At 57.5% G+C, this 27,217-nt stretch overlaps 2 protein-coding genes across 6 annotated transcripts in view; one reads left to right on the top strand and one right to left on the bottom strand.

Annotated features, from left to right (window-relative positions):
• The window catches only part of LZTS2 (leucine zipper tumor suppressor 2), a 10,152-nt gene extending 2,035 nt beyond the window's left edge, over positions 1–8,117 (top strand). Inside the window, exons 1-5 of one of the 5 annotated variants that reach the window (XM_019939837.3) lie at positions 465–908; positions 3,633–3,863; positions 4,476–5,139; positions 5,690–5,941; positions 6,764–8,117. In XM_019939837.3, the coding sequence (XP_019795396.3) occupies positions 3,634–3,863; positions 4,476–5,139; positions 5,690–5,941; positions 6,764–7,447 (1,830 nt within the window). In that variant the 5' untranslated portion in view covers positions 465–908; position 3,633 and the 3' untranslated portion in view covers positions 7,448–8,117. Of the gene's footprint in view, positions 1–462; positions 909–2,009; positions 3,864–4,475; positions 5,140–5,689; positions 5,942–6,763 lie in introns of those variants that run through there. The other 4 variants (XM_033841724.2, XM_033841725.2, XM_073794059.1 and 1 more) reach the window with 4 other exon arrangements.
• Positions 7,959–27,217, bottom strand: PDZD7 (PDZ domain containing 7). The gene is given in 17 exon segments (XM_073794064.1): positions 7,959–9,142; positions 9,564–9,664; positions 9,973–10,566; positions 11,421–11,492; positions 11,644–11,735; positions 11,861–11,952; positions 14,992–15,167; positions 15,759–15,809; positions 17,389–17,586; positions 18,087–18,494; positions 18,860–18,920; positions 20,117–20,264; positions 20,501–20,677; positions 21,183–21,357; positions 21,662–21,802; positions 25,986–26,373; positions 27,039–27,217. Coding segments are annotated over 16 exon segments (3,108 nt in total). The 5' UTR covers positions 26,209–26,373; positions 27,039–27,217; the 3' UTR covers positions 7,959–8,743.

Genomic DNA, 27,217 nt, shown 5'->3' with positions numbered 1-27,217 from the left:
GGCTCGTGTAGGCTTGGCCTGTAAGTTTGGACCAGCTCACCCCAGTGACTTTTGGGGGTTCAGGGGCTGCCTCTCGATCAATGACTTCTCTCTTAGCAAATGACTCGGAGGGAAGGTTGGGGAGCACAGAGCCGCGCTCGGGGGAGGCCTGGGCTCCAGTGGGAGAGGGCATAGTGCTGGGGAGTCGGGTAGGGACCCCCCAAGGTTGGGGTGACTGGGCGTGTTCTCCGAATAGGCCGCTAGGTGGCGCCGCCTCCGCAAATCCAAGCGTGCCTCTTCCAACCCGCTGCGGGTGGGGCAAGCACCTACCAAACCTCGGCCCCCGACTTGTGCTGGGGCGCAGGGCCCAGCGTGGGGGGCAGCTGACCCTCGGCCTCCCTCTCTGGACTCCGAAGCCGGAGAGTGTGTTGGGGGTGGGGGGGCGGGGTTGGCATCGACCAGAGGAGCGGAGGGGGAAGGGCGGCCGCCGCGGCGCCTGGCCCTTTGTGCTCGAACAATGATCAGCAGCCGCTGGCCCCGGGGCTCGGGTAGGGGTACAGGGTGACCCACTGCCGCCTAGTCCTGAGCCGACCGAGCCTCCAGACACACAGCCGCGGCGCCTCGGAGGGAGGGAATCTGAGTCCCGCTACGTAGCCCCTGCGTGCGTGCGCCTCGCCGGACACGCGTGACACGGGGTGCCTACGCTTATCCGCGCCCCGGGGGCGGGGTCGCCCCTCGGACCCTCCCCCGCGCTGCACCGCCCACTTGGGCCGGGCGGGGCCTGGGCCGGGCCGGGCCGGGGGCTCCCCGGAGGCGGGGCCGGGCCGGACCGGGCCGCTCCGAGTAGCGGCGCGCGGGCTGGAGCCGGTCGGCGCGCCTGTGGAGCGCTGGGGGCGGCCCGGGGCTGAGCATGGAGCAGCGCGGTGGAGGTGAGGGGGGGCCGGGGCTGGGAGGCGACCTGGGGGTGACCCCAACTTATGCACGGCCGAGGTCCCGTGGGGAGGCGGCATTCTACAGCTGCCCCCACTTTATGGAAGCGGCGGGGGTCGGAGGGGGATGGATTCCGGAGGGTGGATTGGGGGCTCCCGGCTTCCGGTCTCGGAATGGCAACTCGTGATCCCAGACTTGATCCCGCTGGATGGTCCTTGGAGTTTGGTGAGGGGGAGACTTTCCCGAACTCTTCTGCCCTCAAAACAGGTCTGTGGGAGCTCGGACCTCGGCCAGACCTCCCTCGGACCCCGGCTGGACCCAGCCCTCAGTAGTCCCCACTGGGCGGGGGGAGTGTGTGCTGTGCCGGAGCGGTTCCTCAAGGATGTTGGGGAGAGCTGGGGGTTCCCTTCCTACAGCCACAAACGCACTTCTCAAAATGGAGCCTCCACTTGCCCCTCCTTCTCTCTCGGGCTTCAAGAGCAGGAGCCGGGCTGGCTGGGCCTGGCTCTCCAGACGCCTGGCGCTGGCTCCCTGGGTGTCTGGCTCTCAGGGCCCAGCTCAGTGTCTCTTCTGGGTTTAGGGGCTCCTGGCTCCGTGGCGCGCAGGGACCCCGGCTCACTGGGTCTGCCTGACCCTGGGGCCTCTCTCAGTCTTTGTCTCTTGTCTTCTGGGTCCCTGTCTGAATCTCTGTCTCCTCCCCTCAGTTTCCACTTTCTCTGTGCTCACAGAAGTGGGGAAATGGAGACAGAGATGCCAGCCCCCATGGCCCCCTAAGAAGCCCCTTCCCCACTGTTTCCTCCAGACCCTGGAGTGGTCTGGGAGAGGGCAGAGGAGGGGGTGTTCCATTGGCTTTGCTCAGGGCTGGCGCTTGTGGGGTGGACTCAGCCCCTGCCCCTGCTCCGTGGACACCAGTCACCCCGACCCCCAGCTCCCAGCTCCTCCTTCCTCAGTCTGGACACCTCCCTGGTTCTCCAGATCTTCTGACTTGAGCGGGGAGGGGGGGGTGGGGGCGGACTTAACGGAACACACGCAAGAATGAAGGAGAGCAGATCAAGCAAAGACTCAACGTGTCTCTCCTCTCCCCACAATCCAGTGAGTGACAAAAACCAGGCTCCCACTCACCCAGTTGGCCCTGCGTGCCACCCAGGCTCTCACCCTCTCTCTCACATGCTCCCATGCACACACGGTGCTCTATACACACTTGTGCACCCTCATTTCCTACTCACACACTTGTGTAAGATACATAAACTCATGTATATATGAATGGACATCTAACCAAACATATTCTGTCACATAGTCACAGTCATACACCACAAATTCACTTATGTATGCGTTTGTGACTTTCACATACTTTCTGAGAGAGACACCCTATTTACACACACACTTTTGTAAGATATGCACATATGAGTTCACATACATATGCATGTATATCTGAATGTACTAATGCATCTATCCAAACATATATACTCACACATTCATTCATGATATTTTCAAACACAGTGCTCAGATTCATGCTCTTGTACACACAGTTTCACACACACAAATAAGTAAGATGCATACACTCCTACTCCTACGCAATTCTCTGTCCACTTCTTGGCTCCCGTTCTGCATGATGACTTCAGCAGATGCCTGAGTCCTGGTCTTCAGCCTCAGGACTGGGGAGGGAGTTCCGGGTGGAGACTTGCTGTCCCCTTCCAGGAAGGAGCAGGGCCTGGGGAGGTGGAGCCCTCTTCCCTGGGCTCCAGGGAAATGAGATCTTGGAGCAGCTGCCAGAGGTGATGGTAGAGCTTCTATCCTTATCCCCTTGGGGTTACAATGGGGAATGTCCAAAGCTAGAAGGTTTCATAGGGGTTGGCAGTGGGTCTGTGTAGGCTTCTCTAGGCCCGACTGATTGGGTGTGGTGAGGCTAGTTGTCATGGAAACAGGCATGAGCCTGCATCCACCTCTTGGAGGCAGGAGACCCCAGAGGGTACCTGTGGGCTCCCTAAGAGCTCTGAGTTCTTGTTTGACCAGCTCCACCCTTGCCGCCTGTCTGTCTGGGAGAAACTGAGGCCCAGCTGGGGGAGGCTGGGCACTGCCTGGCCTTAGCTCTTTGTTTCCTAATTACCATCTGAGTTGCTGACTGCACCCCTGAGGTTGCCCAGACTGCCTCTAATGAGGCCACCTGTCCCAGGGGACCAAGGACTGGTGCTGGGAGCTGGTAGAGAGGGCTCCCTCCCTAACTTGAGTCCTGGCCTCTGTGGGGCCCCATTCCGTCATCATCCCTGCTTGGTAGATTCAGTCCTCAGCCATGTTTAGACCAGAATTGGGCAGTGGCCTGGGGCCCAGGGATAATTGAGGTTCTTGCCAAGACTCGGAGAGGATGCCTTGCGGGGAGGGTATCGTTGTTTGTTACTGATGTCAGGGGGCTGTTTGACCTGGGACAAAGGACCAGGAGGAACTCGAGACCTTATATAGGGAGGGAGCTCAAGATGGAGACACTGACACCACTGCCCTGCTCACAGGTTTCCCTGGAGGCCCTTGGCCAGGCCTGAGCCTCTGCTGCCATGGCCATTGTGCAGACGCTGCCAGTGCCACTGGAGCCCGCTCCTGAGGCCGCCACTGCCCCACAAGCTCCAGCCATGGGCAGCGTGAGCAGCCTCATCTCAGGCCGGCCCTGCCCTGGGGGGCCGGCTCCTCCCCGCCATCACGGTCCCCCTGGGCCCACCTTCTTCCGCCAGCAGGATGGGCTGCTGCAGGGTGGCTATGAGGCACAGGAGCCGCTGTGCCCAGCTGTGCCCCCCAGGAAGGCTGTCCCTGGCACCAACTTTACCTACGTCAATGAAGACTTCCGGACAGAGTCACCCCCCAGCCCAAGCAGTGACATCGAAGATGCCCGAGAGCAGCGGGCACGCAATGCCCATCTCCGTGGTCCCCCACCAAAGCTCATCCCTGTCTCCGGAAAGCTGGAGAAGGTGAGGACCAGCCCTTTCTTTGGGGCCTGGGTGGAATCAGGGGTCCCCTGGAGAAGCCAAAATTAGGAGACCTATTTAGAGGGAGGAGTGTGGGCTCCAGATTCACCAGACCTGGGTTCTCATCCCAACTCTGCCTCATTCTGGTTGTATGACCTCAGAGAAGTCATTTAACCTTTCTGAGTCTCAGTTCCTATATCTGTAAAATGGAGGTAATAGGTCAACTCCTACAGGATTGTTGGGAGAATTACATCTAATCATGTGTGTAAAGTGTTTAGCCTAGTGCCTGGCACGTAATATGTACTCGATAAGTGTTAGCTGCTTAGAAATACTGTTTTATACTTAAAACAATGTGTTTGAATTTGAGCAAGGCCCGTAACTCTGCTGAGCCTCCATTTCCTCATCTGTGGACGAGATAGTGATTTTGCTTGTATGGCTGTTGTAATGATCTGAGAGGAACGTTTTAAATTACTTGACATAAAGCTGACACTCAGGAGGCCCTCAGCCAGTGGGAGCAATTGTTATTAGTATATGGGGATTGGGGACCCCGGATGGGAGGGCAGGGAGTATGATAAGGGCTTTGAAAGATTGGGCGGCCTCATCCCCATTGTCAAGTGGCACCTCATTTCAGAACATGGAGAAAATTGTGATCCGCCCAACAGCCTTCAAGCCAGTGCTGCCCAAACCTCGAGGGGCACCATCCCTACCTAGCTTCCTGGGTCCTCGGGCTGCCGGACTGTCAGGAAGCCAAGGCAGCCTAACGCAGCTGTTTGGGGGCCCTGCCTCCTCCTCCTCCTCCTCCTCCTCCTCGGCTGCCGACAAACCCCTGACCCTGAGTGGCTGGGCCAGCAGCTGTCCATCGGGAACTCTATCCGACTCCGGCCGAAACTCACTGTCCAGCTTGCCCACTTACAGCACCGGGGGTGCAGAGCCAGCCACCAGCTCCCCAGGCGGGCACCTGCCTTCCCACGGCCCTGGGCGGGGGGCACTGCCTGGGCCAGCCCGAGGGGCCCCCACTGGGCCCTCCCACTCAGACAGCGGCCGATCTTCCTCCAGCAAGAGCACAGGCTCCCTGGGGGGCCGCATGGCCGGGGGGCTCTTGGGCAGCGGTCCCCGGGCCTCCCCTGACAGCAGCTCTTGTGGGGAACGCTCCCCGCCACCGCCTCCACCCCCTCCACCCGCTTCGGATGAGGCCCTGCTGCATTGTGTCCTGGAAGGAAAGCTCCGAGACCGGGAGGCAGAGCTGCAGCAGCTACGGGACAGTCTGGACGAGAGCGAGGTGACCATGTGCCGGGTGTGGTCAGTGGCAGTGACGGGGGTGGCATGGCAGGACATCCACAGGTGCTGGGAATACAAGAAGCATTTCTGTCTGTGCTGAGGGGCAGGTGTCGGGCTATTGCACTGTGACCCCATCCCCACCCCAGCTGTCTGGCTTACACTGTAGAGTGGTTGACACAGCACCACCATTTACTGTCCTTCAGGCTTGAGCAAGTTACTTAGTTGTACTGAGCCTCGGTTTCCTCATCTATAAATGGGGATATTCCTGGCCTCAGGGTTATCATGAAGAGTAAGTAGGGTGCAGGGTGTAAAGTGCTTAGACTAATGCCTGGCACCTGGGAAGTGCTTGCTGTTATTGTTGTTGTTGTGTCGCTTTTCATAAAAGTAGCTGCTACTGTTGGTATTGTAATTATTGTTAATTATTGAATGGAATCTACCTTCCCTGAGCCCAGGACGGGAGCCACGGCAGTCGGTGATTGGGGAGCTGGGGGTGGCCAGGGCTTGAGGTTTGGGGGAGCCACCAGGACCCAGGCCTACCCTCTCGCCCATAGGTGTACGAGGAACGGCAGCGGCACTGGCAGCGCGAGGCCCTGCGAGAGGACGGCATGGCCCAGGCGCAGCGGGCGCAGCGGGCCCAACAGCTGCTGCAGCTTCAGGTGTTCCAGCTGCAGCAGGAGAAGCGGCAGCTGCAGGATGACTTTGCACAGCTGCTGCAGGAACGTGAGCAGCTGGAGCGGCGCTGCGCCACCTTCGAGCGGGAGCAGCGGGAGCTCGGGCCACGGCTGGAGGAGACCAAGTGGGAGGTGGGCCAGACCAGGATGGGCAGGGAGCAGGGCCTTTGGCAGGGGGGTGGGGGTGGGGGTGGGGAGTGGGTAAGCCTTGAAAGGAGGGGCCCAGCCACACCCCCTCACCTGCCACCCCCAGAGGGCCTCCCCTTCCTCACCTTTGTGAGATGAGGCTCCCCCTTTGACCTCCCTTTCTGGGTGCGGGTCTTCTTGGGCCTCCACATTTGGTCTCCTCATTGGTCTGGTCTAAGTGCGCACGTAGCCAGTAACGTTCCTATCCACTGCCTTCCCGCCATAATAAGACTGAGAATGTAGTGCTTACTGCTCAACAGGCACTATTCTAAGCGTGTAATGTAGAGTGTATCCTCTAATCCTCGTAACAACCCTGTGAAGTGGGTGCTGTTAATATCCTCATTTTATAGGTGAGGAAAGTGAGACCCAGAAAGGCTAGAGCCAGAGATCACACCTAGTCAGTGGCTGAGCTGAGGTCTGAACCCAGGCAGTCTGGCTCCAGTGTCTCTGCTTTTCACCAGGATACTGTAGTGCCTCTCAACTGGAAATGTGGGCACTGCCCTCAGTTACTTCCACTCCTACCAAACCCGCCACCACCCAGTCCCCAGGGCGCTACTGCTTTGTGATGGTTTAAAGACCCCAGCTTTGAAAGCAAAACATCTGGGTCTGTATTCCACCGTAGCCAATTAATAGCTGTCTCATTATCCCCATCAGTAAAATGGGTGTAATGATCAAACCACCTCTCCCTAAATGCCCAGCATGATGTCAGGGCCTGACACCCTGGGAGAACACTTCTCACCATCCTTTCTGACTATCTCCCACCCCCAGGTGTGCCAGAAGTCAGGCGAGATCTCGCTCCTGAAGCAGCAACTGAAGGAATCTCAGGCAGAGCTGGTGCAGAAGGGCAGCGAGCTGGTGGCCCTGCGAGTGGCGCTGCGGGAGGCCCGGGCGGCACTGCGGGTCAGTGAGGGCCGGGCACGGGGCCTCCAGGAGGCGGCCCGAACACGGGAGCTGGAGCTGGAGGCCTGTTCCCAGGAGCTGCAGCGGCACCGCCAGGAGGCTGAGCGGCTGCGGGAGAAAGCTGGGCAGTTGGACACCGAGGCGGCCGGCCTCCGGGAACCCCCTGTGCCTCCTGCCACTGCTGACCCGTTCCTCCTGGCAGAGAGTGATGAGGCCAAGGCACAGCGGGCAGCAGCCGGGGTTGGGGGCAGCCTGCGGGCCCAGGTGGAGCGGCTCCGGGTGGAGCTACAGCGGGAGCGGCGGCGAGGCGAGGAGCAGCGGGACAGCTTCGAGGAGGAGCGGCTGGCCTGGCAGGCGGAGAAGGAGCAGGTGATCCGCTACCAGAAGCAGCTGCAGCACAACTACATCCAGATGTACCGACGCAACCGGCAGCTGGAGCAGGAGCTGCAGCAGCTCAGCCTGGAGCTGGAGGCCCGGGAACTCGCGGACCTGGGCCTGGCGGAGCCAGCTCCCTGCATCTGCCTGGAGGAGATCACTGCCACCGAAATCTAGGGCCTTGGCATCCAGCTCTGCGGGGAGGTCTACTGAATGCAGATGGTAGCCTCAGATCCACTGAGGGCCCCGAAGTCGGAGGGCCCCAGGGCCACTTGTCCCCTGTGATCCAGGCCTCTGGGCCTCTTTCAAGGACTCAGGGCTGCCCTGTGATTTGGATGAGCAAGATCAGACTCCTTGAAGGTCCCTGTGTTCACTGTCACCCCGAGGCTCCTACTCACTCAGCCTATTTCACTCACCAACTACTGCCATTGCCACTCTGCCAACCCCGTTCACCCCCAGCATTCCAGCCCACCCAGCCAGGGGGCTGGGAAGAGGAAGGGGCTCCCTCATCTCCACATTCTCCCCATCACACAGCCAGAGCGAGCCAAACAGCGCCAGCTGCTCCAGATGTGCCTGCCCCCACCCTGCCCGTTTTGGGGGACAGGGCTGGGAGCGGGGTCTGATCCCCAGGTTCCAGCTCTGCAGCCTCTCTCCTGGGGTAAGGGGGCTATAGTCAGACCAAAGGAAGAACTCAGAAATGTCTTGTTTATTTGTATTTGTGACCAAGTGGCCCCTCCCCAACACCCAGGTTTATGGCCTTGTTTTCACTTGTATATTTTTCACATTGTAAATTTCTTGTACAAACCCAAAGAAAAAAATTAAAAAAAAAATTTTTGTTTTTAGAAAATGATGAGTGTGCTGGATAAAGATTATGGGAACTTGTTTGACCCCCACGCCCTCTTTTATTTGCTGGCTATTCCCCTAACCCCTCATGGAGGTCTTCTGGGGAGAAAGGGTGATGGGGGAGGGACAAATCCAGCAGAAAATCTTGAGTTCCTAGTGGACCACAACATGAAATGGGCTCTTGGGGTTTGAGAAACTAGAAAAGACTCCCATCCTGTCCCTTGCACAGAACACTGCTTGGGGCTGGGGGCTAGATACAGTGACCCCCTTGAGGGCCCTATCTGAGCGTGCCTGTCCCTCACTGGGGGAATCATGAGAAAGTGCACACCAATCCTAAGCCCCAGACCTTGGGTTTCCCAACCCCCTTCCTGTCTTGGGGGGTTAGGGATAGTGAGCTGGTGACAGAGCTGCCCAGTAGCACCTTGTCCTTGACACCAAGTTTATCTGGAATGGGCAGAGCCTTAGTGACAACTGGGGAGGGAGAATGTGGGGGGAGAGGATCTGAGCCACCAGTGCAGAGCTTTGCGGGTAGGCAAGGCAAGCAGGAGTGGCAGGTTCTTGAGGCCTGAAGAGGTTAGTAGGTGAGGTCCAGGGGATGGCAGGAGGATTCTCTGGGGTCAGTGGGAAGAGTTACGGGGTAGCCGGGGAGAGTCTGGGATTAGTATCAGGAGACTGGAAGACTGGAGAGGGCACTGGGCTGGGGGTCAGCTGGAGAAGCCTGGCATCAGCGGGAGGGGTCTGGGTATGGGTGGAAAGGGCATTAATGGGAGGTTCTGGGAGCCAGTGGGAGGTAGCTGGAGTACCATCAAGGGGTCAGCGGGCAGGGGAATGGTCACCAGGAAGCCGCTGTTCAGTGAGGGCTGATGAGTCAGAGGGTAAGGGCAGTGGGTCGGGCCTGGGGACCCTGACCACAAGCTCCATGGGCTCCCGAGCCTTGTTTCGATAAGCCCGGCGGATGGTGTCTACTGCCCGCTGGTGGGTCACCTGCTCCAGGCTCTCTCCATCCACGGCCACAAGCTCAAAGCCAGCCTGGGATGGGGGTGGGAGAATCACAGACCTCCCTCCTCAGGTCAACCCCACACCACCACCCAACCTCTCACCTCCACCAGCTAGGACACTCCTCCCCATCTGGGCTCTGGGCGGAGGCGATGGACAATGGGACTTTTGTGTCCAGAGCCGGTTGGGGGCAGGGTGGGGTGCAGACAATTGCCTTTTGTCCCTTGGGGCTAGCGGTGTAACAGGATGGGCCACCCTCAGGCGCAGGCTGGCATGAGAGGACAGATTTTTCCCTAGGTCTGCGTATCCTTCAGGCCTAACCCCGCTGCTCCCAAGCCTCCTCCCATGACCTGGTCTAAACATGTCTGGCTGGAAGATGAGCATGTACCAGCCCCGCCCCCTGCCAGAATTCAGCTCTGGGCCTAGGGAGTGGGCCTGGGTGCCCTTCACCCACCTGAAGGGCCCCACTGAGGAAGGCAGCGCCCCCAGGGAAGATCTTTTCTATCTTCACCATGGGCTGCACCTTGGACTCAATGCCCCCAGAAATGCTGATGCCTAGTGAGAGGGAGAAACACTGGGTCACCATGCAGCCACACCCCTAAAGCCCAGAGCTCCCAGGAAAACCCAGCCCTAAATAGAGAGCCCCCAACTTCTCCCAAACCCCCAGATTCTATTACTACTCAATCCTCAACTCACTCTAGACCCCAAACCTGCCAAATATGGACCCTCCCAACTATATCCTAATACCCCGATTCTTTCCCTAGTCCCAGGTCCCCTAGTTATACCCCAAAACCAAGCCCACCAACCTCACCCACACCCAAGAGCCCCCGCCCCCCAGCAGGTGCAGTCCTGCCTGGACTCACCCAAGGACTGCTTCATCTTGGATAGTGTGACGGTCCTCAGCTCCCCACTGGGGACCTTCGTGGCTGCCTCCTCGGCTGTCCCACCAGTTCCGTTCTCAGAGGGCCCTTGACTGCCCCCTGCCTTGGCCACCTGCCCATCCGTAGGTCGTGGCAGAGGAGGCCTGGCCTTCCGAGGCTTGTGGTAGCGCCCGCTGGCTGTGCTGGGAGTGGGGATAGGTGCCGGGGATGGGGAACGCCTGCGTCCGGGGGACTTGCCTCTGCCCCGGCTGCGGCTGCGGCTGCGGCTCTGGCTTGGGCCCTGGCTCCGGCTCTGCCGAGGGCCCTCTAGGGTCAAGGGTTCTGTCAGCAGCCAGTTAGGCCTTGGGGGCCGGGGAGCCACGGGGGGTGGCTGGGGAGGGGGTGTGCAGGCGCTTCTGCGTGAGATGAAGGCATCTACTGGCACATCCTGGAGAGGGGGGATCCCTTTATGAGGGTGGTGGGAGGCAGAGGCACCCCGGGAGACCTGGAGGCCCCCCAGACGCCCCCTCAGCTCCCCATCATCTTCCTCCTCTGAGAAGCCGTTCACAGGAAGTAGGTAGAAGCCTCCACGACTGTCTGGGGAAGAGGGCCAAGGTCAGGCCGCCTTCTCCTCAACAGCCCAGACCACCTTACCAGACCCCAGTCCTTGCCTTTGTTGGTGTAGGGAGACCCAGGCCTGGGTTTGCTCAGGCCCTGTGGCAGCGTGCCCGGGTTCTATTGCAATAGTATTTTAAAACTTTCTATTGTCATAGTTACAGTTTTATTTAAGTAACTATTACAATAGCAAGTAAAAATATGACTCCCACACCAAGCTGGTAATTTCTCAGAGGTTATTGCATAGAATGAGATGATTTAAAAAGTGAGTGGATTTAAAACCCAATTAAGGGGCTTCCCTGGTGGCGCAGTGGTTAAGAATCCACCTGCCAATGCAGGTGACACAGGTTCGAACCCTTGTCCGGGAAGATCCCACATGCCTTGGAGCAGCTAAGCCCGTGCGCCACAACTACTGAGCCTGCGCTCTAGAGCCCATGAGCCACAACTACTGAGCCCGCGAGCCACCAACTACTGAAGCCCGCGCTCCTAGAGCCCGTGCTCCACAACAAGAGAAGCCACAACGATGAGAAGCAATGAAGAGCAACCCCCACTCGCCGCAACTAAAGAAAGCCCACGTGCAGCAACGAAGACCCAATACAGCCAAAAATAAAATTAATTAATTAAAAAAATTTTTTTAATTATTAAGTAAATAATAGTACAGATGGTGAGTGGACATGATGAAAATGGTTCTGGCAGACGAGGGATTTCCTTCAGGGAAACACACATACCTCTGGAGCCGCGACAGCCCACATGGGGACAAGGATGGAAGGTTCACTCTCCCTCCCCCAGCCCCCCTAGGGTGTGCCCCCTCCCCGGGCTCTGGGACTCTGACTGACCAGGCACAGGAGTGATGAGGTGACGCTTGGGCGGTGTGTCCTGCCGGGCTGGTCGCAAGGCAGGAGGCCAAACTGGTTGGAGAGGAGAGCAGGTCAGGAAGAAGGCTCCCTGATGGGCCCAGCTGAAAGGGCCCAGGCAATCTCTGCCCCTCTCCACTGGGAGGCCACGCCCCCAGCCCCACCTGTGGCTCGGGATCCACAGTCCTGCCCCCTGGCTGCTGACCTGCCTGGCTCTTGAGGGCCTCAAAAGCCTCCAGCTCCACAGGCATCACCATGCTGTCGAAGCGACCCAGGTCTGTGGGGGCCACCACACCCCTGGGGGAGGGCAAGAGACGAGGGGTGGTCAGGGCTCAGTTCTGGAGGTGCCCGGAGGGACTTCAGCCCTGGAGAGGTTAGGGGAGGTATCGGGGATCCCCTTCCTGCCCCCAGGCCCTCACCACCTGATGTCCCTCAGCAGCAGCAGCTTCGCAGGCCTGTCCAGAATGGCCAGCAGGGGCCTCACCAGGTCCTCCACGCCGCCCTCATGCACGTACTGCAGAGAGAGGCACCACAGGTCAGATAGCAGCGGGGACTTCCAGAGCCCGGTGAGGGGGCATGCCTGGGCATGGAGGGACCCCACGTTTTGGAGAGGTTCTCCCCACCCCCGGGCTGTCTTATCTTGGTGACTGGGTGGAAGCCTGCAATAATAATGACAGAGCTGTAACAGCAGTAACAATAGCAGCTTTGGGCCTTTTTCTAGGCCTCGTACACACGGTCCCTCATTTAGCAACCACTCTGAGAGAGACGTCAATTATTCCCGTTTCACAGATGAGGGAACTGAGGCTCAGAGAGAAGGACTTTGCCCCAGGCCACACAGATGAGGAAGTGTGAAGAGGGACTGGAACCTGAGAGCTCTGGCTCCTGCCTGCTGTGGTACCGGAAAAGGATATGCAGGGCGTGGACTCTCCTCCCCACCCCACCTCCCGGGCTGAAGGAAGGAATTTGAGCCAAAGTCTAGGCTGTGCGCCTGGCTGTCCCAGCTTGTGTCTGCACAGACCTACAAATTAGGCTTTGTTCAAGGCTGGAATGGGGACTCTGGGGAAGGGGTGGCCCTACAGAAAGCCACTCCAGTCAGTACCCAGGGTGGTGGAGGCCTTTCTGCCTGGCACTGCCCCGATGCCACCAGCCACACCCCACCGACGCAGACAAACTGGCAAACTGTATACTGGGAGCCACCCGACTTGGACAGCACACTGCCCCCTAGTGCTATGAGGGACACACATACTGGTTCCGGGACACACACAGAGCAACCCGGGCGTGCACAGACACAGGGAAACAGCACACCCTGGTGGCCAGAGTGAGACATTCATAAATATCTGGAAATTCAACTGTGTGTGTGGCCCTAAACCACATACAAAATTACAGGGACCCACACTTACAAATATGGACAATACACCCCCTTTTGTCTGGAGAGAGATACACGTAATTGCACAGAACCAGTCACATATGTGCACACACTTCAAGTCCACAAACCTGTGTTCAGCTTCCACTAAGTGCCAGGTCCTGTACTGGGCAGTGGGGACACAATGACAGAGAGCCACATGCTCCAGTAAACTACAGACCACTGGCGACGGGGCAGAGGGAGTCTCAGAGGAGGGTGGGAAGATCAAAGGAGGCTGCATGGAGGAGATGGCCTTTCACTGACTCTTAAGGATAAATGCAGGGAAACAGCATGATAGCTGGCAGGAAAGGGTACTGTGGAATAATGGGTAGATAGAGGTTGAACTGGAACATGGGGTACATGGAGGGCCTCCATATAGGCTGTACAGTTTGTGACTACAGTGTGAGTAGTGCTCCTAGGGTTGTGCAATTCGTAGGCTGTATAAACCAGTGTTATATGTTATACCAAGGGAAGAGGATGTGATGTGGTGACCATGGGAAAGCAGAGGTTAGTGAATTGGGGAATCAAATCAGGGAGGGCCTTGAATGTGAGGATAAGGAACTTGTACTCCATTCTGCCAAAGATATGAGGCTGCAAGGGGGCTTGGGGAGTGTAAAGTGATCAGAGAGGTGGTTTATAATACCTGGTCTGGCGGCTGTGGGGAGATGGCTCAGAGGGGGAGAGAGAAGGGAGGCTTGGGGTTCGGGAACCACACATCCAAGTCACTAGCGGAGCTTTACTAATCATTCCAGCCAGGACTCCACCCCGAGGGTCTGATCTCTTGGTGTGGGTGGGGCTTGGGTCAGGTTGGGTGGTAGGCATTGCTCCCTAGGTGCTCTGGGGCACAGAGAGAGGCCCTCCTGGCCTGGGCAGGGTGGGAGGAGCAGAGGGGTGGAGGAACAGGAGCCTACCAAAGAAACTGATGCAGAGCTCCACCTAGTGGCCAGGGCCTAGAGTTGCAGGCTCACAAAGGCTTGGTACGCACAGCCAGCCCTACATGGCGCTCAGAGCTGAGCGTGACACTCAACTGAGTTTAGCCCAGAGGCCTTTAGCTGCCCCCCAGATGCACCCCCATATGTAGCTCTGCTGTAAACCAAGCATTGGCAAAAGGATGCATGAATTAGTGTGCCTCAGTCTCCAGGTGACATACACACAGATACAACCGTACAGTTAAGTCAACACAAACTCAGGTGCCCCAGAGATTAACAAATGCACATGTCACACAGACATAACACAGCCCCACCGTGGCCAAGGTGAGGGGGTCGGGGGAACCACAATTTCCTGAAACTCCTCAGCTTGCCCTGGTATACAGGGTCACGCGCACACTGATGCAGATGGAGCACAAGGAACCCATCACAGGAAACCTGCAGGTTCTTGAGGCAGAGGGGTAGGAGAGGGCCTTCCAATCCTCCTGGAGGGCGTGGCCTGTGCCTCCTGCAGCCTCCCCAACACCCAGGCTACACAGACTCCCTCAGATCTGCCCTCTGCCCCACCGTGGGGCCCTCTGCTTCTGTCTGAAGTTGAACGAAACAGAGAGCAACAGTGCAGGTGTTGGGGGAGGCTTGGGGTATGTTGGGAGGACAAAAGATTACTGACTTGGGTAACAGGGGAGGGTGCTTGGCATGAGGCCAGACCTGTTGGCTGACCCAGGAGTGGAAGGAGGCATGAGGGGTGGGGAAGCCTGGGTTTAGAAGAGAACAGAGAACAGAGCAGGTGACTGCAGGGACTCAAGTCCCGAACTCATCACCTGTCTGGTCTGGCTCCTTCTCCGCTCAGCTTAAATATCACCTCCTCAGGGAGGCCCTCCCAGACCACGCCATCTAGTTTGTGCCTCTTAGGTTATTTTCTCCTGTTCTTTTTCTTCACAGTACTTCACATGATTTGTCAGTATGGGTGCTTAGGTTTTAGTTACTGTCTATCTTCCCTTCCTGGCTGTGAGCTCAGCGTGTGTGTGTGTGTGTCTGTGTGTCTATGTGTCCATGTGTCTGTGTGTCTGTGTGCACTCACGAGTTACAGGGGTAACTTCTGCTTTTATTTACCACTGGCCTCACAGTGTCAAGCCCAGATACTTGTCAATTGATAGTGGCCTGAATGAAGGGTTGGGAGACTGAGTGACCATGTACTAGGGCTGGGGACGGGCTGGAGGCTCACCCGGGAACAGTGGCGGGTGACAGCCAGCACCTCGTCGTCAGTCAGCAGCCTCCGGGCCAGGTCCTGAATCAGGGGCCTTCGGCTCTCCCAGGCCTGCACCCTCTCATCCACATTGGGCAGCTGGCTGGAGGGGCTCCTGGACCTGGCGGAGAGCAGAGTCCGGCCCCTCTCCCGGTCTGCAGGGCAGGAGCAAAAGGGTATGATGAAGGAGCCAGGAGCCATCCAGAAGAGGAGGCAGGGGGCCTCCCCTCAGTGGGGTCAGACCCCAGAACAGACTGGCTAAGGGGCCCATGTACCCCCGACGGAATCCCAGTCTAGCCCAGATGCTCCCCACCACGGTCTCCCATACAATCTGCTCATCATTGGAGCTCCAATCCAGGCCCTTCAGCCCCCAACACAGACCCCTATCCCAGGCTGTTCCTTAGTGGAGTCCTAGCCCAGTGCCCCCTGGACCCCCTGAATGTCCCCACTGGAGTTCTAGCAAGGTTACCTCCCTCATCTCTCCAAAAATCTGTCTTTGGGGAGACCCAACTCAAGCTCCCATTCCTCAAAAATGCACCCCAATATCTGTCTGCAACCCTATCTTTCTTAGAAAGTATAGTCCAATTCTTTTAGCTGCCCCCCAGTGTGTACCTTCCTATCTGTCTGATCCTCCATGCTTGACCCCAACTGAGTTTAGCCCAAAGCCCCTAAGCTACTACCCCCAATATGCACCCCATCTGCAGCTCTACTGTAAACCAGGCTTGGCAGAGGGATGCATGCATTACCACGTCTCAGCCTCCAGGTGACAAACTTCTGCACGGATCCCACTCCCCCTGCTATGAAGAAGAAAGAGGCTCAGTTGCAGCCCTGGTCCCCAATCTGAAAATGGGGTTTGGGGGCTCAGGACTGGCTGGATCACTGGCTGGAATGGAGCGTTCAAGGCTGGAAGGTGGTAGGACCGGGAAGCAAGAGGCCAGGCTATTGAGGAGGGTCTTGAAGGCCATGTTCAGGCCAGGGATTCATTCACAGGCAATGGGGAGTCAGTGAAGGCTTTGGATCAAGAGAGGGTCCAGTCTGCACCCTGCTCATGGAGGTTCATTTGGAAGCAAATGAATGGAGGGAAGAACCCCAAGGGCAAATCACCTACCTTCAAGGGACAGAGAGAAAAAGAGGAGCCTTTGAAGGAGAGGAGTGGCCAGAGAAGTAGGAGGAGAACCAGGAGAGAGCAGGGCCCTGAGGGCTTTGGAAAAAGAGATGGCTTTAGGGAGGGGGCTGGCCTGCCCTGATTTGAAGGGGTTGTCTCTCCCATGAGACTGTCACCTTGAGACCCCAGGGAGGGGCAAGGCCCAGCCCCTCATCCCCTGGTTGTTTTTGCCTACCCAACATCCACTCTCCCTTCTGGAAACAGCACCCTGATTTTACTTGGGGACCACCCCCCCCCCACCCCATTCTCAGTCACTGTACTCCAGGGTGGACACATGACCCAGGCTGGCCAATGAAAGCACCTCTCTCTCTCCCAGATGACAAGTGATGTGTTGGGCGCCTGATCCCAGCTGGGCCAATGAGAGCCTTAAGCTGGAACTATTTAAGGAGAAGCTCTTTCCCCTGGGTTGCTAAGCGACAGTGGCCTTCTTACCTCCAAGTGGCAAAGCCAGGAAGATAATGAAGCCAACCCAGGGGAAAGAGGAACCAGAAGATGAAGGGGGCAGATGTCTGGGAAGATTGTTTAAACGTTTAGACCCAGCTTCCACCAGTAGCTGAGCCAAGAAGCGCTTTTTAAAGCTAGCTTGAGTTGAGTTTCTGTTACAGGCAACCCCTATAGTCTCTACTCATCCATTTTGGGTCCAGTCTCTGAATCTCACCAGAGAGAGATGAGACACCCTCTGTAAGTGTCCTTAGGAAGCCCCTGACGTGAGTGAAGCCTGTCTAGGCCTTCCTGCCTGGCCCTTGATCTACAAATGGCCTTGCTCAAGATGGTTCTAGAATTGGGTAAAGCCTGTGGAGCTCTGGCCAGGGGAGGTGAAGCCAAATGCTCTAGGAAAGGAGTGCCCTGCCTCCCCTCAGTGCCAAGAGCACGGGGATCTGACCCAAGGCTTTCTCGTCTATGCTGTGACTCTCATCAGTTTTCCCTTCTGTAAAATGGGAAGATAAGGCAGTATAACAAGGAGCATTATATTTTCTGAGCATCTTCTGTGTGTCAGACCATGTGCTAAATGATTAACATACACTAATTCACTTATTCCTCATTATTCCCAAAGAAATAGGTATTATTACTCTCATTTTACTCATGACGCTCGCAAGGTGAAGTGGTGGCTCACAGCTAGGACGAAGCAGTGTGGGATTTAAGCTCAGACCTGCTGGAGGCCAGAGTGGACTTTTCCTCTGTCCTGCTTGGCTGACCTGCCCAGTACTTACCTTTCTCCAGGTCCGGGTGGGGGCGGGACTTGGCTGTGCTCCCACTGTCCAGCGTCCAGGCCTCTCTGCGCCCGTCCCCTGCCAGCCGCCCCTGCCGCCCTCCCTTGAAGAAGAGGTTCATCAGGGTCTTGGAGCGCTGTAGGGCCCCCTTCTCCCCAGGGGACCCCGACTTCTCCTTCCTCCGCTGTTTCTTCTCCTCTGCAGACACGAGGGAGCACCCGGGGGGCTGGAGGGGTGGGCAGAAGGGAAGGACGAGGGGCAGGGGTGTGGGGAGGGGCAGAGAAAAGGGATAGTAGGGGGCAGACGGGATCTGCAGCCATGTGGGGAGGTGGGGATGAGCACGGGGCTGGGGTTCCTCTTTCAGCTTTCTACCCCTCCCCCACCCACAGCTACAGCTATGTGAGGAGTGTGTGCGTGTGTCTGTCTGTCTGTAGACAGGGCTGGGAACTCCAGGATGGAGGGGCTGGGTTAGGGCTGGTTTGGGGCCCAGGGATGACAAGCTGGGGCTGGGGCTGAGGGTAGGTTTGGGGTCCAGGGCTAGTTTGAAATGGAGCCCAGAGCAGGGTCTGAGTGTATTCTGCAGCTGGCGCTGGGGCAAAGCCTGGCGCAGAGGAAGCTTTGGGGCCCAGGGCAGGGTGCGGGACAGGTTTTGGAGCAGGGGCTTTGGAGAGAGCAGCAGCCACCCATCCCCCACATACCCCACAAGGTCAGGTGGCTCTGGGAGCGGGTGATGGGGGGCCGGGGTTGGCTGAGGGCCAGGAGCAGAGCAGTTTTGGGGGACTCAGAGAGCGCAGAGTCAAGGCGGGGGGCAGGCGGGGGGCCGTCGGAGCGGATGGCCGTGTCCCTGAGGATGACTGTGGGCCGCACGCTACACCAGGTCTCCACGTGGCCCCCCGCGTCTGGCTCCGTCTGCATGGCCGTGTCTGCCCGCCCCCGGCCTGGCCCCCAGCTGCCCGGCTCCTCAGACCCCAGGCAGACATCCATGTGGTCCGAGGGCAGGGAGCTCCAGCCATCGGCCGAGCTGTAGGGGGCACTGGAGGCGAACGAGGAGGCGCTGGAGCTGCTCTCCGAGGCGGGGGACAGCTGCTGCAGCACCCCGTTGCTCACTGCGGGCAGTGGGGAGGGCAAGGGCGTCTCAGTATTCCGGCTGGGTGGCTTTGGGGCCCTGCCGGGGCTGCAGGCCACCCGTGGGCTTGGCGGCAGCAAGGTTGTAAGCATGGGGTCTAGGGAACCAGCTGCTCAGCCGTCTTGCCACTGACTGGTTGAGAGATCTTAAGCAAGTCACTTCTTCAACCACCCCCTGCAACTCCAGACCCCAGGAGAGCCTGTAAAGGAACGGCAGCTTCTCGGAGGAGAGCCCATAAATGGCTCTGGGCGTGTGAAAGTCCTGAGGAGATCTTGGTGCCCCTGCCCACTTATTCTTCAGAGATTTCAGCCCCTTCCTTCCAACCTTGGAGGCTTGGCTACTTACATCGATCCAGCCAACAGTATTCAGAAACCATCTCCTTGTAGGCAGGGTACCGGCCAGTCTCCTAGGGAGGGCATGGTGGGCACAGGAGGGCACAGGGGAGTGGGTGAGGAGGGAGGGTAAGAATGGAGGAGCGATGGGACGGGAGTCAACTTTTCAACCTGATTACTCTCCTCCGAGCTCATCATGTTCTTCTAGCCACACCAGCCACTTTGTTTCTGAACGTGCCAAGTTCCTCTATACTTTAGGGCCTTTGCACTTGCTGTCTCTTCTGCCTGGCTTCTCTTCCTTTAGCTCGTCTTATGGCCAGCTCTTCAGGTGTCACCTCCTCAGAGCTGAAAGGTCCTGACCCCCCTGGCTAAAAGAGCCTTCCCAAATTACCCCATCCCACCTCTCCGTTAATTTCCCTACAGCAGCTGTCACAGTCCGCATGCACCTAGTTTGTCTGTTTCCCTCCAGTAGCAGAGACCTGGTCTATCTTGTTCACTGCTGTGACCCAGTACCTGGCATAGTGGCTGCCGTGTAGTAGGTACTCAAAAATATTGAATGAATGAATGGGGGCAGAGTGGGAGAGAGGAGGAGTGTTTGGGATAATCTGAGAGGAAGGAAAGAGAGAAACGGGATGTGGGAGAGGTGGGAAATAGAGGCGGTGGCGGGGGGGATGGCAGGGGAGGCACTGAATGGTGAGAGGGAAGAAGTCTCACAAGGGAGACGACGGGGGCAGGGGCCAGGGTTGGGCGCTAGGGGAGAGTGAGACATCACCTCCTCCGGGAGCCAGGGTGAGAAGGACTTGATCCTGAGGCAAGTGTGAGACCCACATGAATAATGAATCCAGGCGTATCCCCTGAAACACAATCTCTGGCTCCAGCCCAGACCTCCCTGCCCTGTGCCCTGAGGATGCCCACTACCCAGGTCCTGCCCAAAGCCACAGCTACCACCCCCCTTTCTGGGTGGAGGCCCCTAGACCTCCACCACTCATACAAAGGGACACTGGCCTACGCATCTGGTGGGGAGCTGGACAGAAACCAGGTCCTCCTACTGATCAACTGAGTAATTGACTGTGATTCCTGAGTTATGTCGCCTCTCTGAGCCTCAGTTTCTTCTTCTGTGAAATAGGTATGAGGACAATGCCTGCCCTACCTTTCACGAGGCTGTGGAAAGTCATAAGTTGCACAGCGATGGGCAACACTAAGTGCTAGAGTGGCCTGGGAAGTCCTTCCCAGAGTCTGGCCTCTCCCTGTCTCCCACAGCCCTGCCCACCTTGATGGTCAACATGATGTGTGTTTGGCCCTTCAGCACCTCCACGGCTTGGCTGTGGCTGATGTCGTCGAACCTGACACCATTGGCCGCCAGGACCTGGTCCCCCACCTTGATGCCGTTCTCCTCGGCCAGTCCACCATGGTCCACTCTGGGGTCAGAAAGGAGGCATTCTGATAGGCCACCTGGCTGCTCTCCCTCACCCTCTTCCAGACTCTTCACTTGCATACAGGGATACACCAGTCAAACCCCTCGACCCTCCTCCTGGTGACCCCTGACCCCCTCTCCAGATGCCATCCCTGACCTAGGTCATTGGCCAGGACTCACTTGCTGACCCATCCCCAGGTTCCAGCCCAACCCCGTTCCACACCCTGCCCCGGCCCTCACTTGGACACATAGATGCCCAGGCCAAACTCCTTGCCCCCGCGGATGTTGAAGCCCAGGCAGAAGTCGTCAGAGGTTGTGTAGAGATGGACGATGCGCCGTGCGCCATCCTCTGAGCCACTGTCAGAGGGCGTTGAGCTGCACTTTTCCACCACCAGCCGCCGATTGACCACGTCCACCCTGGACAACAGCACGGGGCCCTCAGCCACCACCGGCCACCCCCTCACCTCCCAGCAGCCAAGACAATTGCATAGGAAAGGCAGGGCTGCCTCTGGGGGACTCTCAGACCTGAGATCTTCACTGGGCCATAGATTTCATCAAGCCAGGGAAACCATGCAAATCTCTCTTTATTGAGCAGCTCTAACTGCCAGGCCCCATTTCAAATCCTCCCCAGGCCCCGAGGGAGAGGCCCTGTACTGGCCCCTGGCTCACAGCCGCAGCACGGAGGGGCAGGGCCACTGGGGTCTGAGACAGCAGAGTGTTGAGAGGAGGGCTCGGGGAAAGAAATGGTCTTTTCTCATTTCAAGGTCAGGCTGTCGGATCCCTGTGTTTCCAGTGCCAGGGGATGGGAAGAACGGAAGCCATACTAGCCAGGCCCCCGGCTGAGCCCTGTGCCATTGGCCTCTCCCTCCACGGCTTTGGGTGGTGGTGCTGGGGTGGGTGGGGTGGGACCAGGCCTGCTCACCATGTGGTCTTCTCCTTGGAGAACTTGATGCCTGGTACGCGGCCCATGCGCCTCACCATCATGTGCAGGCGGCTGCTGCCCGTCAGCACCTTCACGGCACTGCCCATCGTGGTGCTCTCCAGGCTCAGCCCATTCACCTCGGTGATCTTATCACCCACGCACAGACCAGCCCGCTCTGCACCAGGGGAGGCATGGCTGGCATGGGCCACTTGGGAGAAGTCCCCCAGGTTGAGGCTGAGCCTCTCCCATCAGACTAGGCTCCCTGGGGTAAAACCTCTTTGATGAGATTGGGATCCCCAGGTAGGGTCTGAGTATCTGCCATCAGACAGGGACCTACCTGTTCATTAGCCCCTTCCATCTCCCCATTGGATCAGGCCCTCCAAAGCTGAGGGCCCTCTCCTCTTATTCTTGACAACAGCATCTCCACACCCCACCAAAGTGGGGGTCACGTCCGAAGCCAGGACCTGGGCCCCACTCACCTGCACTGCTCCCCTTCTCCACTTTGCTGACGAAGATGCCCAGGCCATGCTCAGAGCCGCCCCGCACACTGAACCCCAGCCTCCCAGCTGGACTCTTCTCCACTCGAACTGCATGGATGATGTCACTTTCATCGCTGTTGGCTGTTGGCGTAGGGACACAGGCATGACTCCCCTGCCCATTCTGGGCAGAGAGGGACCCTGGCCTCCCCAGCTTGGGGCCTGCGAAGGCTGGGTTGCTGGGTACCGGCACCCAGGGCCCTAAATGAGGGGGTAGGTAGCTAATTTCTGAGTCCTCTCTGGGTGATTTTGAGACCATGGGCCAGGGAGGGTGTGGGAACAGGCAGGACAGGACTCTATGGTAGAAGACACGGTCCTCCTTTCCTCATAATGCAGGGTCTGTGTGTGTGTGTGTGTGTGTGTGTGTGTGTGTGTGTGTGTTTGTGTATGTGTGTATCTAATCCTTACTAAGCTACCCATGACCACAGGCCTGGGATAGGCCAAATTCTGAAAAATCCTGCCACTCTGAGAGTCAGATGGATGGGAAAGATGTTCAAGATTCCATTCTACGAGGCACAGTTGAGGGAGTCTGGGCTCTCCAGCTTGCAGTAGAGATGAGTATGGTAAGTCTATATTCAAATAGTTGAAGAGCTCTTCTATAAAAGGCATTAGATGTTTTTGTCTGTGTAATCCATAAGGCAGAACCAAGCCCACGCAGTGGAGTTATATGGAGGAAGATTTAATCAGGGAAAACTTTCTAAAACCTTCAGTTGGCAGACAATGGAATGAATTTTCCAAGGAAAGGTAGTGAGTTTCCCATCACTGGAGGCATACAAGCTGATACCTAGTAAGTCCCTGTCTGGGATGTTGTGGAAGGATCCCTGAGGCCCCTTGTGTCTCATAGACTCTGTGATCCTGGAGGTGAGGGCTCTAGGAGCTAACTGACTACATGAGGAAAGAAACTCAAACCACCATGCCTCAGTATGTGCCCAGAGCACAGAAGTGGTCCTCTCCATCAGTGATGGGGAAAGTCAGAGGAGGGGGTCCTTAGGGACTGGAGCTGTCAGGGAAGGTTTCTTGAAGGATGGGATTTGGATGGGTGGAGGGGAAGGGAAAGGCACTGATGAGGGGATGGAGTGAGCAAAGGCTCAGAGGTGGCCTTTTGGTTAGAGAAAAGTGAGGGGACTGGAGGGGTAAGTTGGGTCCCAGTTGGGAAGGTCAGAGTTCTTCTTGGGGAAGGCTTACTCAGAGGTGTTTGAGAGGAGAAATATCACACACACACACACACACACACACACACACACGCACACGCACACACACACGTACATGCACACACACACTTCTATTCGATCTAAGAGAAATCAGGTTACAGTACGTGAGCAGGGAAGCTCAGGAAGTAATCCCCAAGGGCAGCCTGTAGGTGGGGACAGTGCAGGACAGAGGTGTGGGAGATGCTGGGGCTTCCTAGCTGATTCTATCTGCACAGGTCCCAGGACTTTCTCAGCCCAGACAAGGAGTCTTTTGCTCTCCCGCCCTCCAACCCTCTTTCTCCTCAGTCTCTCCTCGGGGGCCTCCCTAGGGCCCTGGGCCAGGGGGATGTCAAATCTGGGGTTTTGAGCCTAGGAGCTTGGGGCCTCTGAGGAGGGAAGATCCTCTACCTCTACTGCCCTAGCCTGGGGCCACCAGGCATCCCTCCAGGCACTCGGCAGCCCCTCACTATCTCCTCCCCTCCTGCCTCCTTTAGTCCATTCTCTACACAGTGGCCAGAGTCAACTTTCATACTAGATCATGCCTTTCCCCTGATTAAAAACCTCAGTGCCTACCCCTGCTTCTAGAAGGAGCTCCACATTCCTTCCATGCCCAATAACGCCCTCCCTGGGCTTTCCTCTGCCCACCTCTCTACACTCACCTCTGGCCACCCTCCCCAGCCTCATGACCTTTAGCCACAGTGACTACCTTCCTGTTCCTCTCACCGGCCAGTCCTTTCAGTGTTCCCTCTGCCTGCGATGCCCTTGCCCAGACCTTCATAAAGCCACCTCCTATTTCCACTTCCTCCTGGCTCAAACACCACTTTCTCAGAGAAGCCTTCCTGGACAACCCTACCTAAGAAAGTCCCTTCCCCCTCCTCCCAGGTAGTCTTTGTTCGAATGGTTCTCAAAGCGAGCTCTCCAGACAAGCAGCATAGCAGCACCTGGAAAGTTATTAAAAATGTGAACTTGGGGGTTTTACCACAGACCCACTGAATCAGATTCTCCGGGTGTAGGGCCCAGTAACCTATCTAACAAGGCCCCCAGGCAATTCGGCTGTATTCTGAAGTTTGAGAACCACTGCTCTATCATATCATCCAAATTAGTACCTTCAAGATTCTTACCATCCTTTCTCATCATTTGCTTACTTGTATATTATTTATCCTTGCTCTCTTTTCACTGGACTGTAAGCTCAGTCATGGTAGGGACTTAGTAATTCTTTCCACCAATGTATCCCCAGTTTTGTGCACTGTGCTTGATATTTGCTAAGTCTTCTTTTAATCAATGAAATAATAAGTGGAATAATGAATAAATGAATGAATTAGGAGAGTGAGGAGAAAGGGCTGGTTGGGATTAAAGATTATACCATTTCTCTGGGACCCACTGAGTTTGAGGAGTTGGTGGGAACTCCTGGGTGATATGGGTGGTAGTGTTCCCCTTCCCACTGTGTCTCCCTTATCAGTTAACTTTAGGCCTCTGGAAAGTTCTAAATATTGATAATAACGTGGGGGAGGGGCTCCAGGCTGTGGTGAGTTGGGAGATGTTTGTGCTCAGGCAGAGGGGATGATTCTGAGCTCACAGGCCCCCAACCCAGAGAAGCCAGCTGACTGGAGCAATGCCCCAGTCCTTCCATTGCTAGGGGATGCATCTCTCCTGGCTGCACTAGGGCACTGGGGTGGGGCAGAGGGAGAGAGCCCTCATGGAACTTCTGGAAGAGGGACAGTGTGCATAGGCCTCGCATCACAGCTGGGCATGGAGTATGTGGGCGTGTGAGGGGGAGGTATGACGTAGTTCTTCCAATACGATGGGACTTGCAAGGGCCGTGCTACAGTACCTCCTCTCTCCCCCTCTGTGTTTCCTAGCTTATCTGGCGACTTCTGCTCCATGTCCAGAATGACATGCCGCCCTGCTGCTCACCTGAAGTTGAGGCCGGGCTTGGTGGACGATGGGGGTGAGCGTGATGGGCCACTGGTGCAGGAAAGCCTGCTCCCTGAGCAACATGCTCCTCCCCTGCCCTGGTGCCCTGGGTAGGGGACAGAGGGACCCAGCTGAGTCAGCGGGAAGGAGCAGGCTGAAAAGTCCAGTCTGGGATCCAGCCAGGGGAGCCCTGCTGGCTGAGAGAGAAGAGCGGAGCTGGAGATACTTATCTGGTCCCACCCACGGAAAGCCCAGGCCCAGGGGGCCCCACTCCCCTGCTGGTATTCAAGGTCCTGCCTTGGTCACCGGCTCTTTGTCGCCTCACATCTGTCACTGCAGCCAGGCTGTCTCCTAAGTGCCCACCCATCATATTCCATGCTTTCCGTTTCAACCTTGTCTGTGATATCTCCACCCCACCACCAGCTGCTGTCATTGCTCTAAGTCCTGCTACACTGGAAATTTCTGGAAGGTGAAGATTGAGCCTTATTTCTCTGTAGGTTCCCACAGGACCTAACGAGAGCTGGTATACAATAGGTGTGCAACGAAACGTTAAGCAACTACATAAGATTAGGTGTCCCCCTCCCTCAGGGCCCAGACCTGGGGCTCCCTCCCTATCCTCAACCCTCCTTTTCTCCCCACTCTTTGCAACATCTTCCACTTTACCTCTGTCTCCGTCCTCTGCACCTGAAGCCTTTAATTCTTTCTGTCCAGCTGGACATTCACTCCTCACAGCCCAGCACAGAGCTGGGCTCACAATGAACTGGTTGATGAAGAATGTCCCTCTCCGTCCTGCCCACCCCCCAAAGTCATACATGAATGGGTCTGGAGAAAGGAAGAGTCCATAGGAGTGAGGGGCCAATTTAATACTCTGCCTTGCTTCCTTGGGGGCTGGCATACCACACCCCCCTTCTCTACCTTCATGCCAGACCTCCCACCTCTGACCTCTCCACAATCCTGGAACACTAAAGGATCGGCTTAAAGGTGAGAAAAGGGTAGATGAGGAAGAGTCTATGGGTTACCAGAGGCTCTCTCTCCCTGCATCCCTATGATTGCCATTTCTTGAGTTCCCCCACCCACACTGGCTCTGCCCTCTCCTACCTAGTGCCTGCTGTCCCCTACCCCCACCCGCAGTTCCCGGCCCGGTGGCTGGGCTCTGCTCCCACCTTCGATGGGGGAGTTGATGAGGATGACACGGCCCATGGGCGATGAGGCTCGGATTCCACGGAGGGGCCCATTCAGCAGCCGCCGTTGCTTTCTCAGCAGGTATCGGGTTGCAGAGCCTGACTCGCTGCCCAGGTGGCCTCGGGAGGAGAGGGAGCTCAGAGAGCCAGAGCTTAGGTCTCTGAGGCCCACTGGGTCGAAGCCCACTGGGAAGCCATGCGCCATGGTGGCTAGACGGGGGTGGTGCACTACAGGTCCAGAGGGAACCTGCTAGCCCTTGAGAGGAGGGCCCCACGTGCCCCAGGCTCCATGAGCCTTCTGTGCTGACTGGGATCTCAGGGACCTGGTGTCCCTGATCTCTGCTGCCTCTCAGGAGTGTGTGCTCCAGGCCTGCACAAGGAGAGCAGAGATTGGGGAAGGGGTGTGAATGCTGCCTCCGCTGCCCCCCAGAACTTCCACCCCACCCCCTGCTTGGAGCATCCTGCCTCCCATGCCTTAGGCCTCTCACCTCTCCCACCCCCTGGCCAGAGAACTGCCCAGTTCAGCCACCATTGTGGACTTCTGGAGCCATTTATACAACAAGGTGGGTGAGAACCTCTCTTTCACCCCTAGTTCCTGCTCTCAGCTGAGTCATCTACTCCGGTAGGTCCCCAGTCCTCAGTAGAGGTTGAGATAGTGGAGATGGGAATATTGCCGGCCCTAAGGCTGCAAGCAGTGTGAGAGAAATTTGGGCCAGTACAGTTCGCTGAACCACCCCTCCTGTGTATGTGGGTAGGGGGCCAGCCCCAGGGACTTGCGCCTCGAGGGGCTTCAGAACCTGGGACAGCTGCAGCCAAGGGCCCCAGAGATCCCCAGGCCCCAGGCTGCGGTCCCCTCTGTCCCCCCTTCCCTCCCGTCCAAAGAGGGGCGTGAACCTCTCCCAGCCTTGGGGGAAGGACCTGCTGGCGAGAGCCCCCCAACATCCCGCGCAAAACCTGGGCCAAATCCCTCAGAGCAGCTCCTGGACCTAGAACGCAGCACCCTACCCCCGGCTCGGTCCTCCCGGCCCCCCTCACCTGCTCGCGCGTGCTGCAGCCGCCAGCCTCGCCCGCCCGCGGGCGCGGGCGACAGCAGCAGCAGCAGCAGGGGGATCCCCGCCCAAGCCTCGCCGAGGCTGAAGGAATAGGGCCGCCCAGCGCAGCCCCGGGCTCCCATTGGCTGGGAGGGCCGCCAATCACTCCCTCCAGCCACCTCC

Source organism: Tursiops truncatus, chromosome 16 (genome assembly GCF_011762595.2).
Source record: "Tursiops truncatus isolate mTurTru1 chromosome 16, mTurTru1.mat.Y, whole genome shotgun sequence".
NCBI lineage: Eukaryota > Metazoa > Chordata > Mammalia > Artiodactyla > Delphinidae > Tursiops > Tursiops truncatus.
Note: the sequence above shows the minus strand (reverse complement) of the source record. Positions and strands in the feature narration are given on the sequence as shown.